The 19826-nt window shown below is 34.7% G+C and overlaps 1 protein-coding gene across 9 annotated transcripts in view; it reads left to right on the top strand.

Annotated features, from left to right (window-relative positions):
- Positions 1-19826, top strand: part of NBEA (neurobeachin) — a 754643-nt gene that overhangs the window by 647927 nt on the left and 86890 nt on the right. For all 9 annotated transcript variants that reach the window (XM_054446222.2, XM_063650755.1, XM_063650757.1 and 6 more), the window contains 2 exons: positions 2322-2434; positions 18503-18643. In XM_054446222.2, coding sequence (XP_054302197.1) covers positions 2322-2434; positions 18503-18643 — 254 coding nt within the window. The remainder of the gene's footprint in view (positions 1-2321; positions 2435-18502; positions 18644-19826) is intronic.

Genomic DNA, 19826 nt, shown 5'->3' on the forward strand with positions numbered 1-19826 from the left:
AGAATTGTACAGCTTTTATTTTACAATATTGGTACTGTTTTAGCAGATTATTGACATGTCAGAAGACTTTAATATGGCTCCAGACTCTTGTTTAATCTCATCATTATTATTATTCACCATAGACTTAAACACAAGTGGGTTCATTGATTGCTTGAGCTACCTAGCTGTAGATATTTTCTTCTAGTTTAATGTAGACATTTACAATATCATTCTCTCTCATATATACCTCTATGCCTTTGCTTAATCTTCATCTTCTAAAGATAATGTTCTGCAGTTTTCCTTTACTTGACTTATATTTGTTCATCTTCTGAAATTTGGATCATTTTATTCCATTTTTATCACATGCATATCCATTCCATCAACAAACATTTATTGGGCAGATGGCATATGCCAACACACAGAGATTAAAACAAACAAACAAACAAACAACCCAGCCCTGAAATTTATGAGTTTACAGACTGGGGGAGAGGCAGAGAAGTAAACAGCAATGTGTATCCGGTATAATAGAGGTCTGTATGAGAACTGTGGTGAGGCAACACAGGGGAAGCCCTAACCTAGCTGTAACCTCATCCCAGTAAATGCAAAGTGGAAGCAACATTCTGCTGCCATTACACACACCTATATTACATACCCATACCAGTTTATACATTTAAAGCAATATGCAGTTTAGTTGTAAAATGCAAAGCTTCATATAATAAACAGATAAAATAGTCATCAATAAAATATTTTCTAAATGTATTAATTTGGTTTGGTGCTTGCAATTGCAGATTTTGGTTCTTACTCAGATTGTAGTTCTTTTTTTTTTCTATTTCACAGTTATGTTTTCCAAATGCTATAAGAGCAGATATCATTTAATGTAGTTTCCTGATGATGAACAAGATAATATCTGCATATCTATGCTACTGTGATAGTACACGAGGTGTGTGCAACCACAGCACACTGGATGAAACTCATATCACTAAATACCAGTGAAATAGCTGTTTTGTGTGAATTTTAATGGAAATTTAGAAAATTACTGATAATTGGATCATAACCATTTTTATGAAAAATAATTTTGTTCAACAAAAGTTTTCTTAGGATCCTGTTTCTTTAATAGCTATTCTCTTAATTTCACCTGAACATATGTTTTTTCAGTTCCAGTTTATGGGGGGGGGGCACAGCTTGCTCCCCTAAACTTTCCCCATTCCCACTGTGCCTCAATATCATACCTGAAATATTTAAGTCATTCTACCAAAGCATAAACGGACATATTCATCCTGAGATCCAGCAGTTCTTCGCTAAAGTGAAACAACATAAGATAAAAAAAATTCATGAACTTAAGGAGTGAAAAAATGTATGATTGACATCTGCCTCTGTAGTTTTTCATCCTAGCTTCAGAGTATTTCTGTCCACTTGCAAATTCTCTGCATTCATTCTTGATATAAGTTTAACATAGTATTCTGTGTACTCATAATATAATTTCTAGATATATATTCATTATAATAGAATACCATCACGGCCGGGTGCAGTGGCTCAGTCCTGTAATCCCAGCACTTTTGGAGGCTGAGGCAAGTGGATCACAAGGTCAGGAGTTCGAGACCAGCCTGGCCAACATGGTGAAACCCCATCTCTACCAAAAATACAAAAATTAGCCAGGTTTGGTGGCGTGTGCCTGTAATCCCAGCTACTCAGGAGGCTGAGGTAGGAAAATCGCTTGAACCCAGGAGGCAGAGGTTGCAGTGAGCCAAGATCGCGCCACTGCACTCCAGCCTGGGCAACAGAGGGAGACTCCATCTCAAAATAAATAAATAAATAAATAAATAATAAAATAGAATACCATCACATAAGCTGCAGATGTGCAGTTCAGTGGGGTGACTTCCTCCATAATTACTTTCAGGGCCTCTGACTGAGAAGGCTCTGCTTCCAGGGTTGCAATATTATCTACATCAGCAGAAGAGAGATGAGACACACATGCAGGAAGTTTCAGTGGGCCAAGCCTTGAAGAGACTTTGCTCACATTCTGTAGATTAGAACTAAATCCCATGGCCATAGCTACTTCTAAGGGAGGCTGAGAAACGTGGTGTAACACAGGAAGAGGAGAATCAATTACAATAGCCAGCCAGTAGCCTCTATCACAATCTTATAAATAGTAATTCTAGTTACGTCTTAAAACAATTATTGAGTGCATTCACTTGAAATGCATTGTTAGCAGAGTTAAAGATATGGTTCAATAAATAAAAAGTTACTTTTCTTCTGAAATTCAATGGATGCTTTGTAAAAACAGAAACTATTTCATAAGCATTTTGTGTATACAAATTTTTATTTCTGTTTTTCTTTACTAGGACGGACATATAATGATCTGAACCAATATCCAGTGTTTCCGTGGGTGTTAACCAACTATGAATCAGAAGAATTGGACCTGACTCTTCCAGGAAACTTCAGGGATCTATCAAAGGTAACTTTTAAATATATAGAAGTCAGCTTTCTTCATAAGGCTATAGTCTAATAGTATTTCTGTCAGAGTATGTATAGCCAGTTAATGTTTGTAAGAAAGTGAAACTGATTATCTTGACTTACATAGTCATTTTCTAAATCTTACCAATTCTTAGCAGAGGAATTAAGCTACAAGAAGATAACCTAGTACTAGCATAGGCAAAATGAAATGGGTATTTGAGAAATAGCAGATGTAGAGAGAGGTTTCTCATATATCCTAGGCTTTAAAGTCAAGGTTAAAAACCTAAAATTAGTAGAAAATATGATGGCAAATCATTTATATGATATGTTCCTTAGATGATAAGACATTTATATTGACCATAAAATACACACATTGTAGGGAAATACAACACTGAAAAGAAAGTCAGTTAATTTTATCAAGTGTCTGTCTATATATGAGAGAGAAGATATGATAGCCCAAAAGATGGCAAGAAAATGGTGCATAACGGTAATAAGAAATAAAAGGCAAAATTTTTATTAGCTCACCTCATTTGTCCAGAGGAAACTACAGTGTGATACTAAACTGTTTGAAATTCAGTGAAGAACTGGGAACTAAGCCCAAAAAGCTGCTCTATAGTCTAAGCTTACGCCAGAGGCCTGCCTTAAAGTTTATGTATGTTAGAACCCATAGTAAAGCCTCAGCCCATTGACTTTGAATGTATCTCTCTTTTCTGTCAGACTTGATTGTCTGATGTAGCAATCCATAGAAAGTTGAAAGGTATTTGTGTATACATTTGGTTTTGGGGGCAGGTTTAAGGGGCTAATTGACAAGAGCAGCATAAGCCCTGTGATTTAGGGAAACAACATTAAAGCCAATTTAAAATTAATCCCACAGATGATTTTTAACTCAGCATGCCTGCTTCTGCCCCTTTTCTGGCCTTTGAAACCTAGACCTACCCAAGTTGAAGTTCTATATTGCACTAGTTACTAGCTGTGTGACCTAAAGCTAGTTTCTCTTGTCCCATTTGTAATATGAGAATAATAATACTGTCCCATGTCAAATAGTTGTACAGATCTAATGACATGTATATTTAAAGAATATAACATAGTACTTGGCACATAGAAGCACTTCCTGAGTATTAAGTATTATTGTTACACATGGAATATTTCTTAGCCTCTTTTGAAGACTGTTTACTAATTTTTTCATGTTCTTATGTGTCATTCAGTCTCCACTTCTTTTATTTTATATAACTCCCTATTAAATTTTAGTTGGTAGCTCACGGATAATTTTAGCTGTGGTATTATAGATGTTAAAGGGACCTAAAAGATCAGTTAGCCAACATCTTACTGAGAGTCACACAACTGGTAGAGATCAATTGCTAACAAATGAATTCTAATATCCTTGCAAATATAGTAATTCTTCCAATGTGAGTCAACCAAAAATTTTTAACTATTTACCATATTCAGGTAACTAAATTATTTAAGATAAGGTAGATAGAAGCATTGTAATTCATGCAGCCTGCCCTTCAGGAACAAATCTAGTTATAGATTATCTAAATAATAAGATCAGTCCCCCAAAAAATTAAAAATAAAGTGCAATATTTTAGAGAGACCCACACAAGAGACAATACATGCAGGTTGAGTATCCTGTATCTGAAATGCTTGGGACCAGAGTGTTTTGGATTTTGGATCTTTCTTGATTTTGAAATATCTATATATATATTATATACCTACCAGTTGAGCATCCCTAATCTGAAAACCCAAAATCCAAAATGCTGCAGTGTTTCTGTTAAGCATCACATCAGTGCTCAAAAACTTGGATTTGGGGCATTTGAGATTTCAGAATTTTGGATTAGGGACAAGATTAGGAACAAGAACTCTGCAGCTAGACTGCCTACATTCAAATCCTAATTCTGCCATTTACCAGCTGTGGAGCCTTAGACAAGAGTATTAGTTTCTCTTTGTCTTAATTTCCTCACCTATATAATGAGACATCAATAATAATAGGGTTGTTGTGTGGAGTGGTGGATGGGTTAATAAGCATAAAGGACTTAGAATAGTGCGGGGACATCAGTATTAGCTAATGCTATGTATACGACAATAATACAGTGGTGAATCATTGATATAGGCCATATGCTTTGAATTGTATTTCAAATAATGATGATGAATATATGCTACTGCGTTCATATTGGATGAGAATATTTGAATGGCATGCATGACTTGCCAAGGTTGAAGTGTAATTTTGGGGTGTAAAACAAAACCAAACTAACTTATTGATGTGAGGATGAAAACTGTCAAACTAGTTCTTTGACAAAATCTTGTCTGCATGTATTTTATTTAACATTAATTGAATAGCCATTACTTAGACATTATAAAATATATATATATATACAATAAAAATTCAGAATATAGATTCTCAGGTAGCATATTACAACCTCATACGATGACTACTATTATGGCTATTGTATTATTTTTAAAACAAGGAAGGAAGTTCTTTTTATTTGAAATCAACTGGGATGTTCTGTTTAAAGGAAACTTATAGACTGAAGCTCCTTTTTTCTCTCCATCTATTTATTCATTCTTTCAGTTGTTCAGTCAACAAATATTTATCACACATGTGCTATATGTCAAACACTCTACAAGTGAAAGAGTGTACAGGAGTGAATAAAGCAGACATACTCCCAGCCACTTGAAGGGAGTTCAGCTCAGAGCAAAAATGAAAACCCAGATAGTTACCAGTAATATGAGAGGCCAGCATTTACGAGATAGGTATAGTGGGGACTGTGCCTCACTGGGGAGTACAGGCTCAGCCTCACTAAGATGTTTGGACTCAAATGTTCTTGAAACACTAGCCCAGCCAAAGAAAATGTGGCACTCATTATGATTAGTACGGGTTATAGAAGGCATCTGGTAACATATTTGCTGGTAATCATAGATTTTTTTCGTTTATCCATGTAGGAAAAAATGAGTTAAAATAAATGAGGAAGTCACTGTTTCTGCAGTAACTGAAGATATAAACATTTCAAGGTTTTGTTTGTTTGTTTGTTTGTTTTTGAGACGGAGTCTCGCTCTGTCACCCGGGCTGGAGTGCAGTGGTGCAATCTTGGCTCACTGAAGCCTCCGCCTCCCAGGTTCAAGCGATTCTCCTGCCTCAGCCTCCCAAGTAGCTGGGATTACAAGCTCCCGCCACCACACCTGGCTAACTTTTTTGTATTTTTAGTAGAGACAGGGTTTCACTGTATTGACCAGGCTCGTCTTGAACTCCTGACCTTGTGATCTACCCATCTCAGCCTCCCAAAGTGCTGGGATTACAGGCGTGAGACACCACGCCCAGCCCATTTCAGGGTTTTTATGCTAATCTGTGTAATGTGTATTTCCTTTGGCGGAGCTTTTCCTTTTGTGCCTCACATGTGCTCCTCTAATTTTATATAGTGTTAAGTAAATAATACAGGTAAACAGATGGAGCCAAAATAAATTAGGCAATGTGACTACGAACTGTAGTTTTGCAAGCATGTAGTTCTTCATGCTGTGAACAGTTGAATCCATGAGCTCTTAAAAGATAGATAGCTTTTCTTCCAATTTCACTATATTCTGTGCTTTAGCAATTTGTTCTTTCTGTTCTGTCACCCTAGCATGATAGGAAAATGTTAGCAAATTAAAGCCTCTTGATATGTTAATAAATTACTCGTGCGTTGTTCCCATGCTTCATTGACTTTCTTAATAGGAGCTTCTTACAAATGAGCTAGAAACCTGAGACTATCCTGTATAAAATCCATCGATAAACAAGATTTTAATGTATGAAAATATATCTTATTATATGCCTCATGGGAAAATGACATTTGAAGTATAATAATATAATTGGAAGGAAAAATTACTATGGTGCAATATTATCGCAATGAAGAGATGTCCACTAAGAAGCACATGAAATTCTTGTAGTTATAATCAATACCGCAAATGAAAATTGTAATGGAGAGTTTCTTACTCTTCAGAAGCTCAAGGAAGAATTGAAATACTTGAATGATATGACCAAGAACATTCTAAAAGATCTCTAACAACAAAAGTAGTTGTTTCTAAACAAACACTGGGAGTCCTGATCCCAGTAATAATTCTTAGCAGTGAATAATTCTAGAATTTGTTTCAATAAACATGTGGTACCCCAAATACTTTTTATATTCTTTACTATATGAAAAAATTAAGAAACTATGAAATGTACAATGCCAAAAAAATAAATATTTATTTTCTTTCTTTATACCATGACATTACACAGGCTTCATGAAATTCTGTGTTGTATCAGTTGGGAAACTTGAATGAAAGTTTCAGAAAACACAGCTGAAAGTGGCTTGAACAATAGTGGGAATTGGGAAAAAAAATTAAGAGGTTGTAACTGGAACATGAAAAGAATGTAGGCTTCGCTCAAATATTTGTTTCTCTGTCACATATTGTGCAAATTTAAGATGTTTTCTAAATTCTCTGAACTTGTTTTCTCATCTTTAAAATGAACACAATCATACTTACATAATAGGGTTGTTGAAAGATTTTAACACCGTAAAGTAGTTAAGGCACCTAGTATAATGCCTGACACACAAGTGGTGTTCAGTGAGTGGCAGTGACAAAGCAAATTTCCATAATTATCATTTGAGAGTTCACTATCTTTGGTATGATTGACAAAAACCTAGTGAAGGTTATTTGATTCCTCTGATTTATTTTTTATTCTAATAAAATTAAAAAATAATGCCATTTAATAAAATATTTTTAATTCAATAAATAATTCTGTTTTATCATCTATTTGAGTTGTCAAATTATCAAAACTGTAACATCAAAACACTAAGGTTATATTAAATGTTTATTAGAACTTTAGATGCACATTTATTTAGACTGAAATATTTTATAATATTCTTACTTGTTCTTTGGCCCACTTAATTGAACATTTGAAGAGCACAGGAGCAAAAAAAAAGTTCTTTATCAGTAAGATTTTTTAGACCTCTCATTTGATTAGACATCACAGGTTCAAGTTTTATTTATTATGTGTACAGGTTAGAGGCTATGTTTATTGTTTGATATGAGGATCAGCAGATGAAACAATCTGCCTTTGACCTATCTTTTCAACACCAACCAACAGTAGGTTTAGAGATTTCCTCCCCACCCCATTTATATAGGTATTCCTTATGGTGAAATCTATCTTACAACATGATATATGCTAGGGCTTCAGTTATTTACATATACTCATATGAACTCGACTCTTAAATTACAGTGGTTACATGACTTTGACGTGAAGCACAGTCTCTGCTCATTAAAGTGTAAATAGAATTTTCCTATTTCCCAGTCATGCCCTCTGATAAGTGAAATAGTTTCATCACAAAACCAAGTCCTACTAATATTGACATGAACATAAGACATCACATACACACACCCATTCATTGAGTGGAAAAAATATATTTTGTTAACACAGGAGTTGTTTGACTGACAGATGATGATAAGCATAACCATTTTTCCAAATTATTATGCCACTTAATAAAAGGAAGTGATAATGCCTTGAGGCTTTGAAATGTGATAATGCAAATGGATGCACTGAAGTGTGAATACTCTTCAACCATCCACCCTCGATACTACCAAATGTCTATCTACCACACAGAAAAGAGTTTATATTGGTAAGGTGGGGAATGGCATGACTCAGCAATCTAGAGCAAGTTGGGTTTTTTGTTGTTGTTGTTGTTGTTGTTTTTGAGATGGAGTCTCCCTCTGTCACCCAGGCTGGAATGCAATGGCATGATCTTTGCTCGCTGCAATCTCAACTAGAGCAAGTTTCTGTGTTTATTTTATCTTTCTTTTTCACCGTAAGTTAACAACATCTAAAATGAAATTAATTCCATTTACTTGATCATAATCTACCTAATGCTTAGTTTTAAACAACAAAACATGAAGTATGGGCAAAACTACTAGGTGTGTTAGTAGTAGTTAGGATGATATAAAACTAAAAGATAAAAGTGTGAATGTGTAAATTTAATTATATACCATCTGCCAAATAACCCTGCTGCCAAATTTGAAATAACTTGTTTCAATGTATGTTGAATGCTGCCTTAACATATAATCCACAGTATGTTTAAAATTGTTTTCATTAGACTTGCTAATATGGCAGTGCTGAGGGACAAGGTATTGATTGGCAGTGTTTGGATACTGTTTTAAACTCATGAGATATTCATTTATTTAAATTAATACTTTTATTCATTCACTCATTCTTTCATTACACATGTGTTTATTGACAACCTACTCTGTGCCAGACACTGGAGATACAAAGGCAATAAGACTTAGTCCATACCTTTAAGAAGTTACAGTCATTTTTTTGTTTACCCAGTGACATATTAAGCTATTCTCCTTCTGATTGAAAAAAATGGAAGAACCAAGAAAAGTGCAACTAAAAAGGTAGACTTCACAGACACTGGTAACCAGAAATAGTGAAGTGTTTTTGTGTTTGTTTGTTTATATCTCCACTGTTGCTTGTTGGAGACATAATAGGGTGACAGGGAACTTTATAGATTTATACAGAACTTCCAAAGCAGTCCTAGGCTCTGTTTGCTTATACTGAATGTCTCTTTATCCTCTTTTCTTGTTCCTTCCCACTTAGCCAGCTGAATCACCCTTTCAGAAAAAGAGAGGGAAAAAAATCCTATAGAGCTTGTTCTGCTTTGAAAATTTTAGGCTGTTAAAGAAGAAACTGAAAACAGCAGGAACACTGTTAAGTGTATGCTCTTAGAAGAATCCTACCTATGGAAAGGAAAAGAGAGCCTGCTTTATGCACTTTAATTTCACCAGCCACATGTCACCTCTGTGTCTAACCACAGCATTATCATGCAAAACTAGGCCAAATTCAGTCTCCTTTAACCTTTCTTTCCAGCTGAAACAGAATATTAAGCAGTTAGAAGTGATCTTGAAACTAATTTGTAGCCCCATAATTATCCTTCTACTTAATATCTGGAAAACTTCTAGAACTGACACATGAAGATTTAAGATGCTCCACTGTTTGTAGGTGAAAGTATTTACTTTTCACTAAGATATATAAAACTAATTTTCTTAGGAACTATCTTGGGATAATGATAATAATAATAGCCAATATTTTGCATGTGTTTATTATATGCCAGGCATTGTGCTAAGCATCTTCCATGGATTGTCTTGCTTTACCCTCACAATGCTATGATGAATTGCACTGGTTATATAGATTGCATTTTCTTCCATTTGTTACCTATCATTTCTCCATAATACATAGGTAGGATATTCTTTAAAAAAAAAAAAAAAAAAAAAAGCTAGTGATTAATTTCTCTTCTAGATGCCCTCTACCTTTTCTAAATGCCCTGGAAGTTTTTATACACTATCAAAAAAAAAAAAAAAGAAGGAAAGAAAAAGAAAAAAGAAAACCTCTCCCTATTATCCAGTAAGAATTAGTTCTTTTAAAATATCCTGCACAATGCTCAGTCATGTCAGATATGAGCAGAGGAGTCAAAAGAAATGCGGTCAGCAAGCCATTCCACACCTCTAAAGCTTTCGGTCCTATGTGGGACTAGCATTCCTATGAAAGTGCTTAAAGCTGGATGTGGTGGCTCACGCCTGTAATCCCAGCACTTTGGGAGGCGGAGTCAGGAGGATTGCTTGAGGCCAGGAGTTTGAGACCAACCTGAGCAACATAGCCAAACCCTGTCTCTACAAAAAATTAAATTAAAAAAATAAAGTGCTGATAGATTTTTTTTTTTTTTTGAGTTTCACTCTTGTTGCCCAGGCTGAAGTGCAATGGTGCAATCTTGGCTCCCTATAACCTCCGCCTCCCGGGCTCAAGCAATTCTCCTGCCTCAGCCTCCCCAGTAGCTGGGATTAAAGGCATGCACCACCACGCTTGGCTAATTTTTGTATTTTTAGTAGAGATGGGGTTTCACCATGTGGGCCAGGCTGCTCTGGAACTCCTGATCCGCCCACCTCAGCCTCTCAAAGTGTGGGGATTATCAGCATGAGCCACCACACCCGTCCAAGTGCTAATAGATTTTGCTAATCAAATTGCAACTTTAGATCAAAGATTATCTTTCTTCATAATATACTCAATTCCACCCTATGAAAAACTATAAAAAGAAACACATTTAATTAATAGACAAATATAATCTTAACACTTCTCTTTATTAATGTTTCATGACTTCAGGTTCTGTTCCTTAATAATGTATTTGAAAATTGTTTACTGATTTGCTGAAGTTCATCTGATGACAAAAGGCCATATTAAGCCAATTAACAGTATAAAATTGCAAAGGGAATGTTTAATCCACACTTAACGAGAACGCAATTTTAACATATTTTAGAGAAACAAATTTTCAAGTCATTTAAAGCATTCTTATTTAGAACAACCCAAAACATAGGAAAGACTTGGATTGATTGGAAAGGTTTTGCTTGTTTTTGTACTCTGTTTTAATTGATTTTGACTTTACTATGAAAATTTTTAAACAAAGAAAAAGTACCAATTCCTAATAACAATACCCATTAACCAATACCTACATGTTATAATTATTGACAGTTTAGCTTTTATTGGTTTACTGAAGTATTTTTAAATAAATTAAATATATCATACTTTACCCCTAAATATTTCACTATGAAAAATAGTATTTTCCCATATAATCAGATCACCATGATTACATCTAACAAAACCTATGACAGTTCCCTAATATTATCTAACACTGTGCCTATAATCAAGGTTTTCTAATTATCTCCCATGTGTCTTAACAATTGTTTTGCTTAAGCCAGGATTCCAGTCAGCGACCACACAGTACATCTGATACTTCCGTCTTATTTGTCTAAAAGTTAGAATAGCTCCCAGCCACCCTAACACCCCCACCTTTTTTTCATGATATTGATTCATTTAAGAGAGCATGCCAGTTAACTTACAGAACATAACAATAACAGCCAATATTTTGCTTGTGTTTATTATATGCCAATGCTAGGCTTCTGAATTTGTCTTTTTGTTCCTTGTGTTGTCATTTAACTCGCTGTAACTAGTAAGGTTTTGATGTATGCTGATTCAAATATCAATGAAGATTGATAATAGAAGCTTTTTGTTTTGTTTTGGTTTGGTGTTTTTTTTTTTTTTTGAGACGTTGTCTCACTTTGTCACCCAGGCTGGAGTGCGGTGGTGCAATCTTGGCTCACTACAACTTCCGCCTCCCAGATTCAGGCAATTCTCCTGCCTCAGCCTCCCAAGTAGCTGGGATTACATGTGCCCACCTCCATGCCTGGCTAATTTTTGTATTTTTAGTAGAGATGGGGTTTCCTCATGTTGGCCAGGCTGATCTGGACCTCCTGGCCTCAAAGTGATCCACCCACCTCGGTCTCCCAAAGTGCTGGGATTACAGGCATGAGCCACTGCCCTGGCCAATAATAGAAATTTATATTTGGAAATATTTGGTCAATAACACTAGCCAAAATATAAAGTTACTATAGTTAATTTAAATTTATCAAAGTTAAAATGTTCACGTGTGAAATATATTTCTGGGTCATATAATTCTAAAAGCCATCTAAAATTATCTCTATGAGATAAACCAAATTCATGATTAAACAGCAAAAAAAGAGTATATAGGGAAGACTAAAGTCTCCACATTCTCACTGCCCAGAGACAACTATAGATATACTGTCATGTATATTCTTCAAAAAATAAATTATACAAAGTAGAATTACTTGATCAAAACTCTATGATTTTTTTAAATATTACCAATTTTCCCCACAATAAATTTATACTGATTTATTTGCCAGCAGCATTATGAGATATCACGTTTTCCAATACTAAGTATTATAAAACTTAACAATTTTTGACAATCTAGTTAATAAAAATAGTTTTTGTTTGACATTTTAACAATTGTGAGTGTACTTATCACTTTTGATTACATATAATAGAAAGTCAACTTACACTGGCTTTAATTTAAAATAAAAATTTTATTAGCCCATATAACTGAGAAATCCAGGGATGGGTCAGCTCAGGAAAACTGGATCCAAGTGCTCACCAGAATTATCAGGATCCACACCTCTGTTACTTTTCTACATTGGCTTCATTCTCAAACAGGCTTCCCTGTGTTACAGTAATGATGTCTTTGTAACCCGGCTAGAAAAAGAGAGCTTTTCCCAGATAGTTGCAGCAGAGTTTCATCCGATCAAGTTGAATTACATGCCCATTTCTGCTGCAGTCATAGTGCCATTGTGAATAAAATATTATGATTGACAGGTCTAGATCCCATGCCCACCCAGGGAGTCAGGTAGTGAGGTCACCTCACCTGCACCAGGTAGACCAAGAGTGGGGAAGGAATGGTTCACAAAGGAAGAAGTCATAATGAATGCTAAACAGAAAAAAAGAATATATATCCATTACATTGTAGGAACTGGTACTGTCTTTTCTTATATATGTTGCAAATTGGCATTTATTATTCTGTGAATTGCCTATTCATCATATCACTTCCTCATTTATTTAATTAGATTGTTCATTAGCTTCTTATTGATTTGTAAGAGCACATTTTTAAGGAAACTAGCTCTTATGTGCTATGAATATTTTTCACTTTGTTATGTCTTTCGATTTTTGCATAAAATTTTTTTCTAAAATTTCCACATGGAAATTTTATATAATATTATATAATTGGGTTAATCAGTCTTCATTCATTTAGCATTTATTGCTCACTTAAAAAGGTTCAGGTACTGTAGGTGTGAGAATAAAGAGATGAATAAAAGACAGGGAGTTTCTTCGAAGGGCTACACTACTGGGTTAAAAAGGTTAGAAAGTTGCCTGTTACCACATGGTGTCATGTAAGGCTTTACAGATGCAATTTGAAGAAACTCCAAAAAAATGAGTTGAAGTCCCTTAGATAAAAAGGGAGCCCGGGAATTTACTTGAGCACAGAAGCGTCTGTAGGTATGATTTCTATGTTGTCATAACAGAATTTTCAGAATGATGACAGGTAGTTCATGACTGAAAAAACAAAAAAGGTAAGAACTCTCAAAGTCTCTTCTAAGGATTTTCAAGCCCTTGATTACAAAAGATAACTAGATAACTTAGATATGTTAGAAGTTCAATGTCTTAAAAGTATTGAAATAAGTAAAAGCTATCGTTAGAAGCCAGACAAATGAGTCAAATGTACCCAGCTTCAAGCTGTATGTAGCACAGAGCTGCAGCTGGTTCTGTAAAACATCTAGCCACTGACTAGCAACGTGATCTTCATTTGACTTTTCTTCAGTGTACTCATTTGTAAGAGATTTGGTCAAGTAGACCTGAATGTTTCCCTCCATTTCTGTGGATCTATGAGGAATGAGGAATTAAGTAGGAAATTGTGAAAGAAAAAAGTCACATCAAGGGCCGGGCATACTGGCTTATACCTGTAATACCAGCACTTTGGGAGGCCAAGGCAGAAGGATCAGTTGAGGACAGGAGTTCGAGACCAGCCTGGGTAGCATAGTGAGATTCCATCTCTATTGAAAAATAAAGTCACATTAAGATCAGAATTTCATATTTAGCAATGAAAAAGCAGTGCAGTAGTGTGGAATGTGGAGACCCAGGTACCTGTTTCCTCCTCATGAAATTAGGTTCATATTGAATGCCTTGCTGTCCTCAGAGACTTATGAAAATGAGTCTAGAAAATGGATGTGAAGACAATATGTTATACAAATATATAGTATCATCAGCAGTTGTAATAGCAGTAGTGAACTCTTGAACATTTTATGTGTGCAGGTTTGAGTATTCCTTATCCATAATGCTTGGGACCAGAAGTGTTTCAGACTTCAGGTTGTTTCAGATTTCAGAATATTTGCATATACACAATGAGATAGCTTGGGAACAGATCCAAGTCTAAACAAAAAATTATTTCATTTCATATACACCATATTCCATATAGCCTGCAGGTCATCTTCTACAGTTTTTTTTTAACAATTTTGTACATGAAATAAAGTTTGTGCTAAGTACATACGTGTGGAATTTTCCACTTATGGTGTCATGTTGGCATGCAAACAGTTTTGGAATTTGGAGCATTCCAGATGTCAAATTTTTGGACTAGGGATGCTCAACCTATATAACAGTAGAATCCTAGTACCATGAACATCATTACCATTTTCAGTTTTTTATGATATATTAGAATTCAGTGTTATTGACATTGCTTTAACTAGGCCTCTGAGTTCTCCTTGACAAACTTTTTTTCTTGAAAATTATAATGTAGTTTGATGACATTGACCATTCATCAGATCAATCCACATTTATTTATTTGTATTTGTTTAAATCAATAACTCTGTGCTCAGACTTTTATGTTCTCTAAAAGTTCTTCTGATGTCTCATATAATACCATTTATCCAATATGTTTTATTTATATAATTTTTGCGGTCATTTTTACTTATTAAATTTATATATTTTATACCTGTTCTAAGAAAAGGACTTGGTACAATATGCAGGTTTTAAAAGATAGAAAAATATTGATAAATCAAGGCTAAGATGACGGAAAGAGAAAACAGCAAAATGAAACTAAAGAAAAAGTTAGCATGCAGAAATACACACCAAATACATACCAGAAGGTTTCAAAGTACAGTCTAAGGTATTGCATCTAAACAGTTGTTTTAAAAACAAAACAAGTATGTATTTCTCATAAAAAATTTAAAAAATAAAGAGAAACACTGGAATAAACACATTTAAACAATTATATTTACCATAGTATTTATCAGAGCCTTAAGATCACGTAAATCCCCACAAACATCTGGTAGGATTTTTGTTTCATGTAATAAAGTCACAAAGGTTTTTATTTTTAGGAAAACCAAGCTTTCTGTGGCACTGAAGTTTGAGACAGATTTCTCTCTTTGGTCTTCAAAACAGGGAAATTGAGTGATAAGAGTAGAGAAAATTCTCAGCATTATTTCTTCACTAACTACAGTAGTGTTTCATGTGAACATCCTAATGCTACACATGTAATTTCCCGTAAATTTTATAAGGAATGCGAATTTTTGTACATTAGTCACTTCTTTGATTCTTTGATATTGGAAATAGTGCCTTTTTGCAAGCTATGTAGGCTTTTTAGCAGTTTTAAAAACTGAATTATAATAATGAAGTTTTATAGGGATAGAAATTTTATTTTTCATTTTTGTGTTTTTTGCACCATTTTTTCCTATTTGTTAAAGTGTTCACCTGTAACACAAAAACTAAAAAAGACAAAACAGCAATAAATCTAAAAACAGGCTTTAAACTTTCAGTTAAACTGTTGTATATGGTAACACTTAAAAAGTGCAGAAGTCGCTGTATCCAAATGCCCACCGTTTGACAGAAAAGGACACTATTTATTGATATAGTAACTATAATGAAAATTGAAAAATATTGCAAGTAAATTTATAAATTTTATTAAGTGTAGCCTTACCTTTTGACCAGAATTCTTACCATATTCATCTGCCAAAATCAAATGATATTGACATTGCAGTATTTGCTAAAATTTTTAAAGTATAGCAAACTTACAACCTTGTCAGTATGTAGGTAAGTAGGTCATTGATTGATAGATGGAGAAATATGATATGATAGGTATCTATTAGGATCTCTTAAGAAAATATGTCATCTATGACAAAATTCTTATTTCCCCAAACATTTTGAAGCTTTTTGCTTTCTAATTATTTATTGCTGTTTGACTATTAGAAGCAAAACGATAGAAAAATATTAAGCACAACGCAAATCACTTACATTATGTTTCATAAAAGTCGTTTCTAACCTTATTAGGTAAAAATTCAAAATTAGAAATACATTTTAAGAAGTTACTAATGGAGGCATATACAGACTTTAATACTGTGCAGCTGTTTCCTACAAAGCATTACTCTGTAAAACACTGCTATAACATGACTTTGATGAAACTTGTGTAAAATAAAAAATATAAGTATTTACTTTTCCTTTTCCAGAAGTGAAAGAGAAGATTGGAAAAGATTAGAGGAAGAGACATGCTCCTTTTTAAAGAATGTTGTGTGAGATTTTACAGGACAAACAATATCAGATAAGATCAAACCTTAGGGATTGCACAGACATTTTATGCATGTGAGAGGTCTATTAGCATATTCACGACAGAACAAAGTATTAAACATTTTCAGTGCTTTGAAAAATATACTGAGTTAGAAAAACATATCTGAACATCTAGTAAAGTATAAAATATGTAGGTAATTTTAAATGAAAAACTCATTACTTTGGGCCAGGCGCAGTGGCTCACACCTATTATCCCAGCACTTTGGGAGGCCAAGGTGGGCGGATCACAAGGTCAGGAGATCGAGACCATCCTGGCTAACACGGTGAAACCCCATCTCTACTAAAAATACAAAAAATTAGCTGGGCGTGGTGGCGGACTCCTGTAGTCCCAGCTACTCGGGAGGCTGAGGCAGGAGAATGGTGTGAACCCAGGAGGCGGAGCTTGCAGTGAGCCCAGATGGCACCACTGCACTCCAGCCTGGGCAACAGTGCGAGACTCCATCTCAAAAAAATAAACAAATAAATAAAATAAAAACATAGAAAACTCATTTATTCAATTCCATAACAGACCTTACATTCATTTCACTTTATAACAATTACTTTTACCAATAATGTAATTATGTTGTTTTAAATATTATTAAGATTTTATGTAATGTTTAACAAAATTACATTGCCTTTTTTACATCTAAAGAGATTTGAGAGATAATGAAATTTAACACAATAAAGTTTAAACCTTAGAACTTTTTTAAAAATCTAAATTTTTATACTATCATACTTTGTTTTACAAAATGAAGACAAAAAAGTTTAGGAACCTTAAAATATTAACACTTTTGTGCATGAAAAATACAGCTTTTATATAAATAAATTGTTGAGTCTTTGTTAATCATAATTAAAGTTAACAAAAAATGAACATAATTTACAAATAATTTAAATATTCAGGATAAGCACCCTTGCAAATAAGAGTTTATTATGGAAATTCTAACAGACTTTTTACTGCTGATGACCTCATTGTGTTATTTGAATTAGTCTCCTGAGGCCAAAAGAAAAGGCTCATAATAATTTATAAATGAATCTTCCTCTCTTGTGTAACATTATGTGTCCTGTTGAAATACTAATTTTCTACTACTTCTCTTGTTAAAATTAAGCCTTCGAGGGATCTTCATAGTTAATTATAAATATTAAATTTTGAAATAAAGTAGACATTGTACTTAGTACTCTTTTGTTTTCTCTATAAACATACTTAATTTATAGTATACAACTTAAATCAAAATAATGTGCTTATTTGATACCATAAGCACGGACTCTGTATACCATTAATCCAAAATCAGACAAAAACTTAAGCTAAGGCAGTTTGCTATTTGAAATCATGAAGATGGTATGCTGGAAATTCCTAATGATTAGATGTGCTAAAATTTTGAGACTGTGATGCAATTAAGCACATGCTTTTTGAAGAAATCAGTATAGGGATTAGCATCATAATCAGTAAATAGGGTGGTGGTACTGATAGTAGAGGTCTTAGTGGCCTCAGCAAAATGCTTTCCAGGGAATCTGAATTTCCATTCCATCACCCTTAGGTGTGTAGTTTAACAATAAAAAGGATAGTTGTTCCATCTATATACTAACAGAATGAGACTAACATTCTATCAGGCTTCCATATGGAGGGTTGTCTTTCACACTCTGGGTAACTGGCTGTTAAGACAAGGTTTTCACTAATATGGTTGTCATATGGTCAATCTCTTCACCTTCTCTCCATTGGGTTTCCTGTATTCCAAGCTGAATTTTCATTATGTAGCTTATTAAGTAGGAGGAAAATAACAAAACTGTTGGTGTGGCCTTAACAGTTTAAACTAGATCACCTCTGATAATCTAGTTTACAAAAACTTGGTAAAGTCTAGAAACTTTGTACTATGAGTTATCCTCTTGGACAGTTTTTAACAAGTGTAATGATTTGTAATTAATATCAAAATCCAGTATGGTAAAAAACGTAATACAAAATAATGTATTTATGCTGTATGGCTAAAATGAATTAACAGTGAAATGCTGAAAGTATAAAGATTTATTATCTAGGATATCTAATATGACTGTATTAAACAAAATATTTTTTTCTTTTAATAGCCAATTGGTGCTTTGAACCCAAAGAGAGCTGTGTTTTATGCAGAGCGTTATGAGACATGGGAAGATGATCAAAGCCCACCCTACCATTATAATACCCATTATTCAACAGCAACATCTACTTTATCCTGGCTTGTTCGAATTGTGAGTATCTTCATTGAGTTAGCTTGCCTTTGGTACCTTAAAATTTTAACATAAGTAAATTAAATAAAAATCAAATCAGTTGTAATTTGATTAGCAAAGATTAGAGACGAGTGAAGTAGAAATTAAAGATTCCAAAGTAGCAAAATATGAATTTTTAAATGAGTTGTCTCATTTGCAAAATTGGATTAGGAAGATAGTTATCTATTGCTAGGTATTATGAGCTTAAACCAAACCAGTTGTCCAGTTATAAAGGAGCCAAAATTGAGTACATACCTTTTTTTTTTTCAGTGAGAGGGTCTCTTACTCTACCACTGAGGGTAGAGTGCAGTAGCACTATCATAGCTCACAGCAGCCTTGAACCCCTGGGCTCAAAGGATCTTCCTGCCTCAGCCTCCCGAGTAGCTAGGACTACAGGCATGTAACACCTTGCACGTCTATTATTTTTTTATTTCTATTTTTTTTTTTTGAGACAGAGTCTCGCTCTGTTGCCCAGGCTGGAGTGCGATGGCATGACCTCGGCTTACTGCAATCTCTGCCTCCCGGGTTCAAGTGATTCTCCTCCCTCGGCCTCCAGAGTAGTTGGGATTACAGATGCCCACCACCACGCTCAGCTAATTTTTGTATTTTTAGTAGAGACGGGGTTTCGCCATGTTGGCCAGGCTGGTCTTGAACTCCTGACCTCAGGTGATCCACCTGCCTTGGCCTCCCAAAGTGCTGGGATTACAGGTGTGAGCCACCACGCCCAGCCCAGCTATTATTTTCAAACATGGGATCTCACTTTGTTCACCACACTGGTCTCTCACTTGTTCCCCTGGGCTCAAGTGATCCTCCTGCCTTATCTCCCAAAGCACTGGGATTACAGGTGTGAGCCACCACACCTAGCCCTGGAGTGCATTCTTAATACCCACTGCCTCCTTTCTCACAAATGAGGCATACTGGCACTTGCTCTCCCCCTCTCTCATTCTTGCTTCTTGGGCAGCATGTTTTAAAACCAGTTTCCAAATGTTTTGAAAACCTCTTTCTGTTACTTTTCTCTTTCTCCTAAGACATAAATATATATAAGTCTCACTGATCTTAAAAAAAAAAAAAAAAAGCTTCCTGCCAGCCTCTGCCCACTCTGAAGTTCTTTCCCATCTCTCTCCCTGCATAGTCAGATTCCTGAAAGCACAACCTCTGCTGTCCT

Source organism: Pongo pygmaeus, chromosome 14, assembly GCF_028885625.2.
Source record: "Pongo pygmaeus isolate AG05252 chromosome 14, NHGRI_mPonPyg2-v2.0_pri, whole genome shotgun sequence".
Lineage (NCBI taxonomy): Eukaryota > Metazoa > Chordata > Mammalia > Primates > Hominidae > Pongo > Pongo pygmaeus.